Source organism: Bufo gargarizans, chromosome 2 (assembly GCF_014858855.1).
Source record: "Bufo gargarizans isolate SCDJY-AF-19 chromosome 2, ASM1485885v1, whole genome shotgun sequence".
NCBI classification, from domain to species: Eukaryota; Metazoa; Chordata; class Amphibia; order Anura; family Bufonidae; genus Bufo; species Bufo gargarizans.
In genome coordinates, this window is record NC_058081.1 from 721,170,284 (window position 1) to 721,186,094 (window position 15,811).

The 15,811-nt window shown below is 47.3% G+C and overlaps 1 protein-coding gene across 1 annotated transcript in view; it reads right to left on the reverse strand.

Moving 5' to 3' along the window:
- Window positions 1-3,025, reverse strand: part of IGLON5 (IgLON family member 5) — a 414,181-nt gene extending 411,156 nt beyond the window's left edge. The window contains exon 1 of the mRNA XM_044277736.1: window positions 2,578-3,025. Coding sequence (XP_044133671.1) covers window positions 2,578-2,641 — 64 coding nt within the window. The 5' untranslated portion in view covers window positions 2,642-3,025. The remainder of the gene's footprint in view (window positions 1-2,577) is intronic.
- Between the last annotated feature and the right edge of the window lie 12,786 nt (window positions 3,026-15,811).

Genomic DNA, 15,811 nt, shown 5'->3' on the forward strand with positions numbered 1-15,811 from the left:
ACTCACATACCGTGTACATACATCACACTGTACACATATACCGTACACACATACAGTATACGCATACACTGCACATATATACTCACACTGTACACATACAGTATATACTCATACATAGTGCACACATACAGCATATACTCATACATAGTGCACACATACAGTATATACTCATACATAGTGCACACATACAGCATATACTCATACATAGTGCACACATACAGCATATACTCATACATAGTGCACACATACAGCATATACTCATACATAGTGCACACATACAGTATATACTCATACATAGTGCACACATACAGCATATACTCATACATAGTGCACACATACAGCATATACTCATACATAGTGCACACATACAGTATATACTCATACATAGTGCACACATACAGTATATACTCATACATAGTGCACACATACAGCATATACTCATACATAGTGCACACATACAGCATATACTCATACATAGTGCACACATACAGCATATACTCATACATAGTGCACACATACAGCATATACTCATACATAGTGCACACATACAGCATATACTCATACATAGTGCACACATACAGTATATACTCATACATAGTGCACACATACAGCATATACTCATACATAGTGCACACATACAGCATATACTCATACATAGTGCACACATACAGCATATACTCATACATAGTGCACACATACATCGTACATACATCGTACACTCATACATGTACTCACATACCGTGTACATACATCACACTGTACACATATACCGTACACACATACAGTATACGCATACACTGCACATATATACTCACACTGTACACATACAGTATATACTCATACATAGTGCACACATCATTGTACATACTGTACACATATACCGTACACACATACAGTATATACTCAGGTACACGCATACACTGCACATACATACTCACACTGTACCCAGGGGCAGACTGGCCATAGACCCTACAGGGACATTTCCCAGGGGCCACACAAGCTCTCCTCGTGGCCACTGGCTCTCAGCAGTCATCAGTACAGGGGGGTCAGGCTCTTATACACCCGGCCAGTGGCCATGATACAGGTGAGCACTATATTGTGCTGCACTGAGGTAGGTAGTTCCTCTGGGGCGGTACTGCGGTATTGCTGCTCCGGCCTACGTGTGTTACACCGCCTTCTGTCACTTTAGACCCACCTACAACATGGGGCCACTTTCAGATGTTTTTCCAGGACCACTTTAGGTTCCCAGTCTGACTGTAGCGGTGCATAGCCACACACATACACACATACACACACTCGCTCACTTACACTGTACACACACTCGCTCACAACCCACTGCGCATGCTAATGCTGTACACGCACACACCTACTGTACATGCCTAACACACCCACAGTGATACACACACTCATCACCCAGACACAGCCTCAGTACAGGCGCACACAGTACAGCCTGCTCAGTCACACATACACGCACAGCCTGATATGCATACAATACACAGCCATACTCACACATGTGCATTCCCTCCAGGCGCGCTCATACGTATGCATGTGCTGCGGGCCACACACTGCACCTCATGACACTGTGGTGATGCCCTTTAAGAAAGGCTCCTAAACCCATGAGCCGGAGCCAGATGCGCACACGCACATAGACGCTAGAGCATACCCACGCATATTGCACTTGCAGATGGGAACTATACAGCAATATAGATGCGCCAGCCATTAATGCGTCCTCCCCAGAACAGATGCTGTACACAGCGGGGGCTGCATGCAGCTGTATGAGCATAGCCATCGCTGTCGCCCCCCAATCCCTTCGCTAGGGATCAGAGGTCGCTGCGGCCCCTCCACCTATTTATAATTTGCCTTATTGATCCGACAACATGTCCTTTCCTAGGGGACCGGGTGGCATGCCTCCCTTTAACCCTCGCCCCGCTGGTAATTGCCCAGTGTGTACTGAATGGATAATAGGAATGTCACAGAAGGGTTGTCATCATCATTGTAGAGCCCCCCCAGCTCCCTCCCCATCCCCCGCGGCAGTTTTTCATCCCCCCCCCCCTCAATCCATGGCTTCATTAATACATTTGTATTTATTAACCTCTGACTCCAATAATGTATTCAAACCTCCAGCAGATTCATCAGGGGGGGGGGAGTAGTCGCTTCCAAAATCACCGTTAACGAGCGTTCACATGGCGGACGGAGCAGTGCTGGAATTCTTATGAGTCTCCTCAATGCACAAACTACCTGCAGATCCCCTGGACTATTAAATCGGAGGACCAAGACCCCCAGCGCCAACCGCATCACGTAAAAACTTAACCCCCATCATCCTCATCATCACTCTCATCGTGTACCCACTGCCCAACTTTCTTAGAATTCCAAAAAATAAGCCTCCACCCCCCCCCTCACCGCTTTTCGCCAGGTCCCTCTATCCCTTCGTCTCATGTTTCAAACTATTTCATCCATAAGACCGAACCGCAGTTAACCCCTCGCCAGCCAAACAACGCCACAGCATGAGCTCTGGAATCCTGCAGAGATTCCGGGTTACGGATGCAACGCGCGCGAAGGGTGATTAGAGTGGGGTACCTTGTGTCAGCATGACGGCGACCACCACGCCGGCCAGGATCACCCTCTGAAGTGGCGTCTTCATTTTTTAGTCCTTCTCTGCTCTCGGCGCCTGTCCGTCTTCTGCTTTCGGCTTTATTTTCTGCCTCTTTTCGTCTTCTTTTTTCTCTTCTCTCTCCTCGTTAACCCTCTTCTTCCCCCCTCCCTCCCGGGATGCTGTATTTTCCAGTACAGTCGCTCGACGGCAAGTGAAGGATGGAGCGGAGAGCGGTGATGCAGGGGATGGATGGAGGACAGAAGGAATTCTGGATTGGGAATCTCTGTCAAGCCCCCCCTTCTCTCTCTCTCTTTCTGGCTCGCTCTCCTTTTCTGCCTCTCCTATTTTTTCGCTCTCTTTTCCCGGTGCCCCCTCCTTCTGCTGTTCCCCTTTCAACCCCCTTTAACACACGCATACAAACAGACACACACACTTCCCTCGCCTTCTGCAAACCATATGGGGTTCCTGACAGATGGAAGTTGAGTGGCAGCCGTTGAGAGCCAATCCCGACCTGCGCTGGGCAGGGGCCTGTCTTACAAATGGCAGGTACTGGAGCCAATGGGAAGGTGTCGAGCTTTTGCTTGGAAAAAGGATGCAAGGCTTGTTGGTCTTTCTGATGCTTTGACTTGATTTATCCAGGAGGGTTTGTGTTACTGCAGCACATCTGTACACTACACCCCCTCCTTCTCTAATATCCCAGACTATTTTTACAACTGATGTAGCAGAGATGAATTTGTCAGTTACGTCTTTGAGGTTTTGGACACCGATCAGACAATGCAGTAAAATAAGTAATGCAGTCTGAAATGTCCGTTTGTTGTGTCAAATGACAAACCCAATACTGCAACATCTGGCAGCCTGTGACGAAGCGACTGAACGAGCATCCAGCACATATGAGGACAGAAGTTTCTAAAATACATTTAGAAAAGTCTGTGAAAATAAATCAGGTTCTGTAAAACTTACTAAGCCTATCATTCAAATCAATGTTCTCGCTAAAATCAATCCTGCCAAAAAGAATAATTCTACAGGGAACTTAAAGTACATTGGTGACAATTTCTACATTTCAAGAAAAAAAATATATAAATATAAATACAAAAAAAAAAGAAGGAGAAAACCAAAATGTGCTCAATGTTGCCTTCTACTGGTCAAAGTAGTTTGTGTGGAGAAAGGATGGATTTATAAAAAGACTGTCTGATACTGCCTTCTATGTACAAGAATATAACTGCTATAATACTGCCTTCTATGTACAAGAATATAATACTATAATACTGCCCCTATATACAAGAATATAACTACTATAATACTGCTCCTATGTACAAGAATATAACTACTATAATACTGCTCCTATGTACAAGAATATAACTACTATAATACTGCCTCCTGTGTACAGGAATATAACTACTATAATACTGCTCCTATGTACAAGAATATAACTACTATAATACTGCCTCCTATGTACAAGAATATAACTACTATAATACTGCTCCTATGTACAAGAATATAACTACTATAATACTGCTCCTATGTATAAGAATATAACTATTATAATACTGCCTCCTGTGTACAAGAATATAACTACTATAATACTGCCTCCTGTGTACAGGAATATAACTACTATAATACTGCTCCTATGTACAAGACTATAACTACTATAATACTGCTCCTATGTACAAGAATATAACTACTATAATACTGCCTCCTATGTACAAGAATATAACTACTATAATACTGCTCCTATGTACAAGAATATAACTACTATAATACTGCTCCTATGTACAAGAATATAACTACTATAACACTGCTCCTATGTACAAAAATATAACTACTATAATACTGCCTCCTATGTACCAGAATATAACTACTATAATACTGCCTCCTGTGTACAAGAATATAACTACTATAATACTGCTCCTATGTATAAGAATATAACTACTATAATACTGCCCCTATGTACAAGAATATAACTAATATAATACTGCCTCCTATGTACAAGAATATAACTACTATAATACTGCCTCCTATGTACAAGAATATAACTACTATAATACTGCCTCCTATGTACAAGAATATAACTACTGTAATACTGCCTCCTATGTACAAAAATATAACTATTATAATACTGCCTCCTATGTACAAGAATATAACTATTATAATACTGCCTCCTATGTACAAGAATATAACTGCTATAATACTGCCTCCTATGTACAAGAATATAACTGCTATAATACTGCCCCTTATGTACAAGAACATAACTACTATAATACTGCTCCTATGTACAAGAATATAACTACTATAATACTGCTCCTATGTACAAGAATATAACTACTATAATACTGCTCCTATGTACAATAATATAACTACTATAATACTGCTCCTATGTACAAGAATATAACTACTATAATACTGCCTCCTATGTACAAGAATATAACTACTATAATACTGCTCCTATGTACAGGAATATAACTGCTATAATACTGCTCCTATGTACAAGAATATAACTACTATAATACTGCTCCTATGTACAATAATATAACTACTATAATACTGACTCCTATGTACAAGAATATAACTACTATAATACTGCTCCTATGTACAAGAATATAACTACTATAATACTTCTCCTATGTACAAGAATATAACTACTATAATACTGCCTCCTATGCAAGTAACACTAGTGTTAGTGTAAGATGGGGAAACAGCTCTCCTTGTCTGAAAACTGTTTGTGTAGATTAAATTGAATGATCTGGACTGACATTCTGCTGTTTGGCCACAAGATGCCGCTGTTTCCTAAACACAGCTACTCCACATATGTCCATATTCCTGAGAGGTGGGATTACACAGAGCCTGGAGAGGAAGCGAAAGAGAGCAGCCATCTTAGAGGGAGCTGAGACTGAGGAACTGTGTGAGCAGAGGATCCGACAGCATCCAGGTGTGAGAGCCTACCTCAGTGACCAGAGCGGCAGCTGAGTGAAGTTGATTGTGTCCAAGACCCTGATCCTGTCCAGAGGAACGAGGATTGATTCCAGGAATGCTGATGAGAGCTGAGGAGCAAAGCTACATACACTGCAGCACCGCATGCTTGTTGGAGAGGCATTTGTTCAGTTCCGAGTCACCAGCGGATGCAGAGCAGACCCGGGTCGGTAAGATCGTGCACGCACCTCATTACAGTGTTGGCGCCTAGAGACTGAGACCAGGCCTGCAGTTAGTAAGATAGGGTCTCTGTTTGTGTCAGGCTACAAGTGTAACTACTGTTCATTGCAAGGACATTTGATATTGGAGAGCTGATAAAATTCCCACAAACTCAAGGCTGGCGTTTTGCTCAGGAGGAATACTCAGGCACGTGCTACAAGACCAATTATGGGAGGGGGAATACTGTAGAGCTTTGTAAGTTTGTAAGCTGTTGTGCTGCACCGCAGACTAGCCCGCACCACACACTCATATAGTTATTCTTGTTTTTTAGGGTAATAACGGGTAAGGTGTGGCGGTTTAGTCATGCCCGCCAGTAAGTTAATTACCCCGCTTTCCTCCTGCATCCATCGGAGGGCGCCGTGCTGTGCAGCACAAGGGTCTGAGCCATCGGGCTAGGTGTATGTAAATGAATTGTATGTTCCCAGCATTTGTGGTTGTGTTTATTACCACGTTTAAGTAAAATACTGTTTTGGCAAAAGCTGGTGTTGGGGTTGCTTTCCTTGTGACTTTGCTGTACCCTGGGGAGCCCACTCTAGTACACGGCTTACATCTTGGCGTAGTCAGCAGGATACAGCGACCGTTATCGATGGGAACACGACGGGAGACCTTCCCCCGGTGCCAATGGCAAAATTTTGACGGTAAAAACATGACATTGCAGGACTGGACTGAAAGGGTGCAAAGCGCAGTTATAATGTGTAACCTGACCCCTGAGCTTCGGGTAAAGGTTGCATTGTGGGCTCTAGAGAGTTACGTCAGACGGATAGTGATGTAAAGGCCCGAATCCGAGAGAGACATCCTGGAGAAAATATTCTCCCTGCTAGAGAGAGCCTGGGGGGGGGGGGGGTGTACTAAAGTAGTGCAGTTGTGGAGCAACTTCTTCAACCGATCACAGCGAGAGGACGAGACCCTGATGCAGTACTCCAATGCCCTACAATAGACATTAAATGAAATACAGCGTCGAGACCCAGAGGCCATGGCAGCCTTCCGGGAGGTCGACCGGCTACTACGTGACCAGTCCATAGTGGGGCTCTCTAACAAATTCTTACAGGACAAATTGCAAGAGATGACCTGGACGACGACTGACATGACATTCTACAGCGTCTACCTAGCCGCCGTGGAGAGAGAGGAAGAGCACATGTCTGTGACGGCAAAAGTAGTGAGTAGCACTCATGCTACAGGACTCAGATTCTTTAAAGGATGTGGTCCAGGCCCTGCAGACAGAATTGATAGAACTTCAGCTGGAAGTGTCCCAGATAAAGGCAGGATCACCCCGGCCTCCGGAAATGACCCCAGCGCTCCACGCCACTCCACCCAGGATAACTCAGGTGCAGGGCTTGTCAAAAGAGGGCCCCTCTGCTGGGCTTGTTGACAGTACGGCCATATGGCCAGAGAGTGCCCAGAACACATGAAGTCTGAGCCGAAGTTAAACCTCTGACCGCCGCAGTAGCTGGGCGTTCTTCGGCGGTACACCAGAAGCTAATCCCTATGCATGAGGAATACGACCTGTATGCCAGCAGCCCCGTTATGGAAGCCAAGTTGGAACGGGGTACGCTGCCTAGTTGATACAGGGTTGGAGTGCACCCTTATACCTCTGGAGTGCTTCGAAAGACACTTTGACCATATGATGGAGCCGGAAGACGGGCGCTGCCAAAAACAGAGAGATGGACGTCCGAGGGATAATCTGAATGTGGGTCCGACTGTTTGGGCAAGACGTCGGCAAGAAGGGCTGGTGGAACATTTGTCCCCGACGTTACGTTAGGTATGAATGTGCTGAGAAGCCTACACCATCAACTTTATGCCAAACCCAGAAGTTTCTACAGCAGATGTTGAGAAGCAGTAGTCTGCAAAAGAGCAACATGTCTGGTCGGCCCATTGGACACGTGAAGGTGCCGCAGAGGACCCCGGTAAAGATCCCACCTCGACAAGAACAAATATTAATGCTGCCGGTGGGGGCTGGGTGACAATTGAATGGACTGGAGGTCCTGATCAAGCCCGCTTACCAAGAGGAAACGCATACTCGCCCACTGGTAGCCCGGGCCCTTGCTATTGTGAAGGATGGATGTGTGCCCGTACGCTGCCTCAGTGTCGAAGACTGTGAGTTAACTGTTCCTGGGAATACCTTGCTGGCCAAAGTTTATGTGTCCGAAGGGGACATTCCTCGACGAAGGAGCTTCACGCTACAGTCAGATAGGAGATCAGCCTGGACCTATGCTGTAGAGGTCCATCAGAGGGAGACCTCAACAGAGTGGAAGGGTCGAATGATCATGGCCCGGATTGGAATGGACTGCAAGACCCTGACTCCAGGACGACAGAAGTTGCTGGAAGACACCCTTTGGGAATTTCAGGAGGCACTCGCAAGACATGATGAGGACTTCAGGTGTGCTTCCGCCATCAAACACGAAATCCCCACCAGCGATGCTGCATCAATCAGGGAACGTTACCAGTAAATCCCACCTAAAATGTACCAGGAGGTGAAGGATATGGTGGCCAGCATGTTGGAAAAGTCCTTGGGCTGCTCCAGTACTTTTTGTGCGGAAGAAAGAAGGGAGTCTCCGTTTCTGCGTGGATTATCGGAAGCTGAATGCCCAGACCGTCCGAGATGCCTACTCCCTTCCGTGGATTGAGGAGTTATTGTCCGTCCTGAGTCAACCGAAGTTCTTCTCGACTCTTGACCTGGCCAGTGGGTATTGACAGGTACCGGTGGCCAAAAGGACAAAGTGAAGACGGCCTTCATTCTACCTATGGGACTCTACAAGTTCAACCGGATTCCGTTCGGCCTTTCCAATGCCCGGCAACATTCCAGCGGTTGATGTAGCACTGTCTTGGGATCTCAACTTCGAGTCAGTATTGATATACCTGGACGACATAGTAGTGTTTTGGGCCTCCTTTGAGGATCACCTTCAGAACCTGTGACAGGTCCTAGGATGGCTGCGAAAACCTGGGGCTTAAGATCGAGCGCCAAGAGGTGCCAACTGTTTAGACAGCAGATTGAATATTTAGGGTATTTGGTCACCCAGAAGGGGGTAAAGCCGCCCCCCAGCAAGGTGGAGGCCGTCCAGAAGTGGCCCCAGCTGCGTACACTACGAGAGGTGTGAGCATTCGGGAGACTGGCTGACTACTACAGTAGGTTTATACCCAAATTTGCTCATTTGGTGGGCCCGTTAATTGAGTTATCAAGGGGCACTGTGGGGGGCCCAAAGAATCGCCCCATTGAGTGGGGACCCTGGCAACAATAGGCCTTTGAAGCAGTGAAGGAGGCGCTGACCATTCCCCCCGATTCTAGATTATGCACAGTACGACACCCCATTCCTGCTGTACACTGATGGAAGTTTAAATGGTCTGGGGGTCGTGTTATCCCAAGTCCAGGTTGGACGTGAGAGAGTCATTGCCTATGGCAGCTGGTCTCTAAGGGAGTCAGAGCGCAACCCTGACAACTATAGCTTCTTTAAATTGGAACTACTTGCATTGGTGTGGACCATGACTGAAAGGTTTGGGGAGTACCTGATAGGTGCAGAGGTGACCGTGATGATGGTTAGAACATCTGGGAAATGCCAAGAACGGTGCGCTTGAGCAAAAGTGGTTGGCTCGCCTTTCTAAGTACCATAACGCCGATGCACTCTCCCTAGTCCCTGTAGGGTTGTCGACTCAGAGTGCCGATGAGGAGCTAGAGGATACTGAAACTCCTGACCTTGGTCGATTACCCATGTTCCAGGACATGGCACATTCAAGTGGGGTGACGTCCGGGATGCCCATGGTGCTGGGAAAGACGTTGGCTGATTGGAAGAGAGTCCAGAATGGCTGCCCAGACCTGTGGAAAGTGAAAGAATGGGTCCAGACCAAGATCTGTTCTCGGCCAGAAGAGCAGGCCAGTCTTGACTCCAGAGGGCCAAAAGTTGAGGCAGTGGGACAAGCTGACTTTTATCCAGAGCCTCCTGTGTCAGACCATATACTTATAGTCAGAGCTGCAGTACCAGCAACAGATTGTTATCCCCATGTCCTTGGGACCGGAGGCCGCCCAGGAAGCCAATGAGAGGGGTGCCAATTTCGGGAGCGACAAAACGTTCAAGTGGCTCCAACGGCTGGTATACTGTCCAGATCTGGCAGACATGGTGGCCGAGGCATATCTTATGTGTCGACCCTGCGGACTGAGTAAGAATAATGAACAGCGGACTCCTGTCCAGGCCATCCAGACCTCAGCACCCCTAGAGCTTCTTAAAATCGATTATGTACACATTGTTACTCTACCTCGGGACACTCATACTGTCTAGTCATGACAGATCATTTCACAAAGTATGTGGTTGCTGTACCCACCAGAGACCAGACGGCAGAGTCGGCCACTGAAGCGGTCTGCAAACACTTTATATAGGTGTCCAGGTGTCGGACCAGGGGTCATGATTTAAGGGTACTCTAATGAATGAACTTTACCAACTGTATGGGATCGAACGTTCACGCACCACCCTGTATAACCCCCAGGAAAATGGGGCATGCGAGCGGTTCAACCGCATCTTGCTCCAGATGCTGCAGACTCTGGAGGACAGCCAAAAGGCTTGGTGGCCCGAGTACCTACCTGAACTGATGTGGGCCTATAACAACTGACCTTGCATTCAGCTTCCGATAATCCACGCAGAACCGGAGACTCCCTTCTTTCTTTCACACCAAGACTACTGGAGCAGCCCAAGGACTTTGACTCTCTTGGATTACCCGGTTTTCCAAGTGTTGAGCAGTCAGCAGAACCTCTCCCATTAGATGTGCCTGACATCCCCAGTGCTTCTGAGCCTATTACTCTACGAAGGTCAACGAGGCCCAATGCTGGTGTGCCCCCACAGCGTTATGCCAGGATGAGTTTGTATGGGGAGGGTTTCCAAGTAGGACAACCTCTAGTGGGGTGGCATGTGAGATGGGCAAACAGCTCTACGTGTCTGAAAACTGTTTGTGTAGATCAGGGGCGTAGCATAGGGGGGTAGGGGGGCGCTGTCCGCTGGGCTGGCACAAGTTAAATAGCCGACGCTGTGTTGTTTTTTTTTCACACAGCGCCCGGCTGCAGAGCAGAGTGAGGAGGCGAGGCGGGGCATGCACGGCAGTTCCCGATAGGCTCCGCCCACCTCCAGGCGGGAATCTCTGAATCAGTAGTAGACTGTAGTCCAGCCTAAAGACAGTGATTCAAGCGACCCTGAGACAGAGTCCGAAAGTCCCACCCTGAGTGTGTAATTAGGTCAGAAGTGACTAGTGTACTGTGTTGGCATGGGCTGAGGGCAGGCAGGCTTTAGGGGTAATATATGATAATATGAGTGAAGTGCCACTGTGCCAGTCAGTGCCATGAGAGCCAGGCCAAGGCTGCCAAGCAGATGGCACCATGGCACTGCACTGCAGTCAGGGTGCTGGTGAAGGATGACCAGGGACACTGAGACAGTACTGCCTCTCTGGGATGCCATCTGCCCATCTCTGCTGTCCATATACCAGGCCTACCCTTGTATATGGACAGCAGAGATGGGCAGATGGCATCCTCTGGGCAGTACTGTCTTTCTGGTCATCCTTCACCAGCACCCTGACTGCCACCAGCTTGGCCTGGCTCTTATGGCACTTCACTGCCTGGTGCTCGGCTATCAGCACGGACAGTCAGTTTCACAGTGTGACTCAGTGCTGATAGCCGAGCCCCAGGCAGTGAAGTGCCATGAGAGCCAGGCCAAGCTGGTGGCAGTCAGGGTGCTGGTGAAGGATGACCAGAGAGACAGTACTGGCCAGAGGATGTCATCTGCCCATCTCTGCTGTCCATATACCAGGCCAGGCCTACCAGCATTACCCCTTGATATACCACCTGCCCGCCTGGTCACCCCACCTAACACTCAGGGAGACAAGTGACTCAGACTGTTAGGTGTGGGGTGACCAGGCGGTATATGAATGGGGTAATACTGGTAGGCCTGGTATATGGACAGCAGAGATGGGCAGATGGCATCCTCTGGGGGTTGTATCTTACATGGGACTATATGCTGGAGGAGCTGAAGGGAGAGTGATGTATTTTACATGGGACTGTATGTTGGAGGAGCTGAAGGGAGAGTGATGTATTTTACATAGGACTGTATGTTGGAGGGGCTGAAGGCAGGGCTGTGATGTATCTTACATGGGACTGTATGCTGGAGGAGCGCAAGGCAGGGGGAGTGATGTATTTTACATGGGACTGTTTGCAAGAAGGACTGAAGGCAGGGGGAGTGATGTACCTTACACGGGACTGTATGCTGGAGGAGCTGAAGGGGGCCATAATTATTACTATAATACTACAGAGGTGGTCATTATTATAATAATAATAATAATAAAGAGGGGGCCATTATATATTATAATTATACAGAGAGCATTATACTTATGGACACTACGGGGGAAGGGGACGCCTGTTATCTGAGGATGATAGTAAAGTGAGGAATCTAAAACATTTTCTGCGAAACTTTGCAGAGACGAGAAGCGGCTGAAAGAAGGTGTCATGGCGGTCCTATCTCCGAATGTAGACGTTGAAGAAAGTCTATATCACAGGAGAGGTCACTGGATGTAACAGGTATGGTGCGGTATTCTCCTGTATATTTCATAGCAATGTATGTTATGTCCATCCAAATATCTGTTTCACGGTAGGGTAGGGGGGGCTATATAGAATTTGTCCCACACTGCCTCAGCCTGGACCCAGACTTGAGGTCACACTGTGTGTGTTCTGAATTCTGGGGCCTCACACCCATCTACTACATTATCTGTACTCAGAGTTATCACTGTGTTATCTGTGGTGTTACATAGGACTGCAGGAGACAACTACTACATCATCTGTACTCAGAGCGTTATCACTGTGTTATCTGTGGTGTTACATAGGACTGCAGGTGTCATCTACTACATTATTTGTTTAAAAAAAGGGCGTGGTCACAGGTGGTGTGGTGTGGGTGGGGGGGGATACTTGGCTTGCCCCGGGTGCTGGCTACCCAAGCTACGCCACTGGTGTAGATTAAATTTAATGATCTGGACTGACATTCTGCTGTTTAGCCAGAAGATGCCGCTGTTTCCTAAACACAGCTATAGACTGCACATATGTCCATATTCATGAGAGGTGGGGTTACACAGAGCCTGGAGAGAAAAAGAAAGAGAGCAGCCATCTTAGAGAGAGCCGATACTGAGGAACTGTGTGAGCAGAGGATTTGACGGCATCCATGTGTGAGAGCCTACCCCAGTGACCAGTGTGGCAGCTTAGTGAAGCTGATTGTGTCCAAGACCCTGATCCTGTCCAGAGGAACGAGGATTGATTCCAGGAACGCTGATGAGAGCTGAGGAGCAAGGCAACATACACTGCAGCACCGCATGATTGTTGAAGAGGCATTTGTTCAGTTCCGAGTCACCAGCGGAGGCAGAGCAGACCCGGGTCGGTAAGATCGTGCACGCACCTCATTACAGTGTTGGCGCCTAGAGACTGAGACCAGGTCTGTAGTTATATAGGATCTCTGTTTGTGTCAGGCTACAAGTGTTACTACTGTTCATTGCAAGGACTCCATAACTTAAAGGGACATTTCACATTGGAGAGCTGATAAAATTCCCACAAACTCAATGCTGGAGTTTTGTTCAGGAGGAATACAGGCATGTGCTACAGGACCAGTTATGGGAGGGGGGATTCTGTAGAGCTTTGTAAGTTGGTAAGCTGTTGTGCTGCACCGCAGGCTAGCCCGCACCACACACCCATACATATATTCTTGTTTTTTAGGGTAAAAACAGGCAAGGTGTGGCGGTTTAGTCATGCCCGCCAGTGAGTAAATTACCCCGCTTTCCTCCTGCATCCTTCGGGGGGCGCCGTGCTGTGCAGCACAAGGTTCTCAGCCTTCGGGCTGAGTGTATGTACATTTATTGTATGTTCTCAGCGTGTGTTTAATGCCACATTTAAGTAAAATTCTGTTTTGGCAAAAGCTGGTGTTGGTGTTGCTTTCCTCGTTCGTGACTTCGCTGTATCCTGGGGAGCCCACCCCGGTACACGGCTTGCATGGCAAACAAAGTGGTCACAGGTCTCACTGACTCTTGGTAGGGTATTATGGGGGTAGTGAGATCTTACTATGCTGACTTTCAGAAGAAGGTTTTGGATAAGGAAAAAATGGCTCAAATCTTGGAGGCGACTCCAGGCCCTGGTACTAATGATTTGGACTTTTCTTCTTTTAACAGCAGAATTGACGGTGGAGAAGGTTAAAGTGGCCATTGATAAATTACATATGAAGAAGGCACCAGGTCCCGATGGTATTACAGCAGAATTTTATAAGAAAATCAGAGACCACTTGGCTCCAATCCTCGTGGATGTGTACAAAAAACGTTTAGAACATCACCTGATGCCTCCGTCTATGAGGGTGCCCTCATTAATTCTGCTGTCTAAAGGTAAGGAGCCTAGTGACATCAAGAATTAGAGGCTGATTGCCCTCTTGAATGTCGACAGGAAGATTCTGGCAAAAATCCTTTTCTCTAGATTAGTCTGTTTGTCCCGGGCACTGTTGGCAGGCTGTCAGTTCGGCACAGTAAAAGGGCGGAACATCTCTGGAGCAGTCATCTTGATAAGGGAGATGTTTGAGAGATGTAAAGCTCTGAAGTGTGGCAGATATGTTGTTGGTCTTGACCAGGCTAAAGCCTTCGTCAGAGTAGAACACGAGTATCTATGGGCCACTTTGTCAAAGTACAGTATTCCGGGACAATTTGTAAATTGGCTGAAAACTTTGTATAGAGAGGCAGAGAGCTTTCCTCTGGTCAATGGTTGGCAGGGTGAGAGTTGAGGCGGGGGTGAGACAGGGTTGCCCGTTGAGTCCACTGCTGTATGTGTTTGCCTTAGACCCGTTCCTGAGGTCGCTGCAGGAGTGTGATTTTCGGGGAGTGCCGGTCCCCCACTGCTTGCCTCTGAGTGTTGTTGCCTACGCAGATGATGTTACTGTGGTGATTTCTGAGCCTCGTGAGGTGCAGATGTTGTCTTCAGCCATCAGAAGCTACAAAGAGGCCTCAGGGTCTCTGGTCAACCTTGAGAAGAGTCAAGCTTTCTGGACACTGAATTCTGATCCAGACTTTGATCTGCCATGGTTTGCAAAGGCCTCCACTATATTAAGCTCTTAGGGGTTAAATTTGGGAGGGACGATAACACCAGGCTAAATTGGAAGGAGAAGTTGGAAGCCAGAAATGCAAAGGTTCAGCGTTGGAAGAACGCGTTGGAAGAACTGGAGGCTGACCTATAGAGAAAGGGTTAAAATGCTGAAGACTTACCTGGTCCCTGTCTTCTTATATGTGTCTGTCATTTTTCCTTTGCCAAAATATTTCTCGGCTAGGCTCTTTAGCCTGTTCTTTCAGCTTCTATGGGGGAACAGGTTGAACCCAGTAAAAAGAGGGATAACCTACCTACAGAGGAGAGAGGGAGGGATCACCTACCTACAGAGGAGAGAGGGAGGGATCACCTACCTACTGAGGAGAGAGGGTGGGCTGGATATGATAAATCCAAGGTTTTTTTTCGACTCCTTGTTCCTAAAAGTTAATTTTGCTGACCTGAACATGAAGAAAATCTCCCTGTGGGTGAACAGTTTTACAGGGTCTTGGGTACGAGACGACAGTCTCAAGAGAGGTCGGTTGACTCGTGACTACCTCCCGAAGTACCGAACCTGGAATATGAGCTTAGGTGCTTGAGAAATTGGAGGATTGATAAAGGGTGTATTGTGAGTAAGACCAGGAAAGAGCTGTACCTGACCATATGTAAGACTGTCTTTTATATACAGCCCGCATTAAAAGACTGTACTAAGGCAACCTTAAAAGAAAGTCTGAGGTTTCTTAATAGGGTCAGGCTCCCACCAAATTTTTTTTGACATAGCCTGGCTGTCCTTGCATGGAAAGCTTTATGTTAAGGTCAACCTAAAACATCTGAGTGTGTCAGAGCGTAAGTGTCCCTTAGGATGTCAACAGGAGGAGACTATGGCACATTTTATATCTGAGTGCGAGGAAGGGGAGAAAATACGGCAGGAAGTATCCTCCAGGTAAAGATCCCCAGACTGCGGCGTCTTA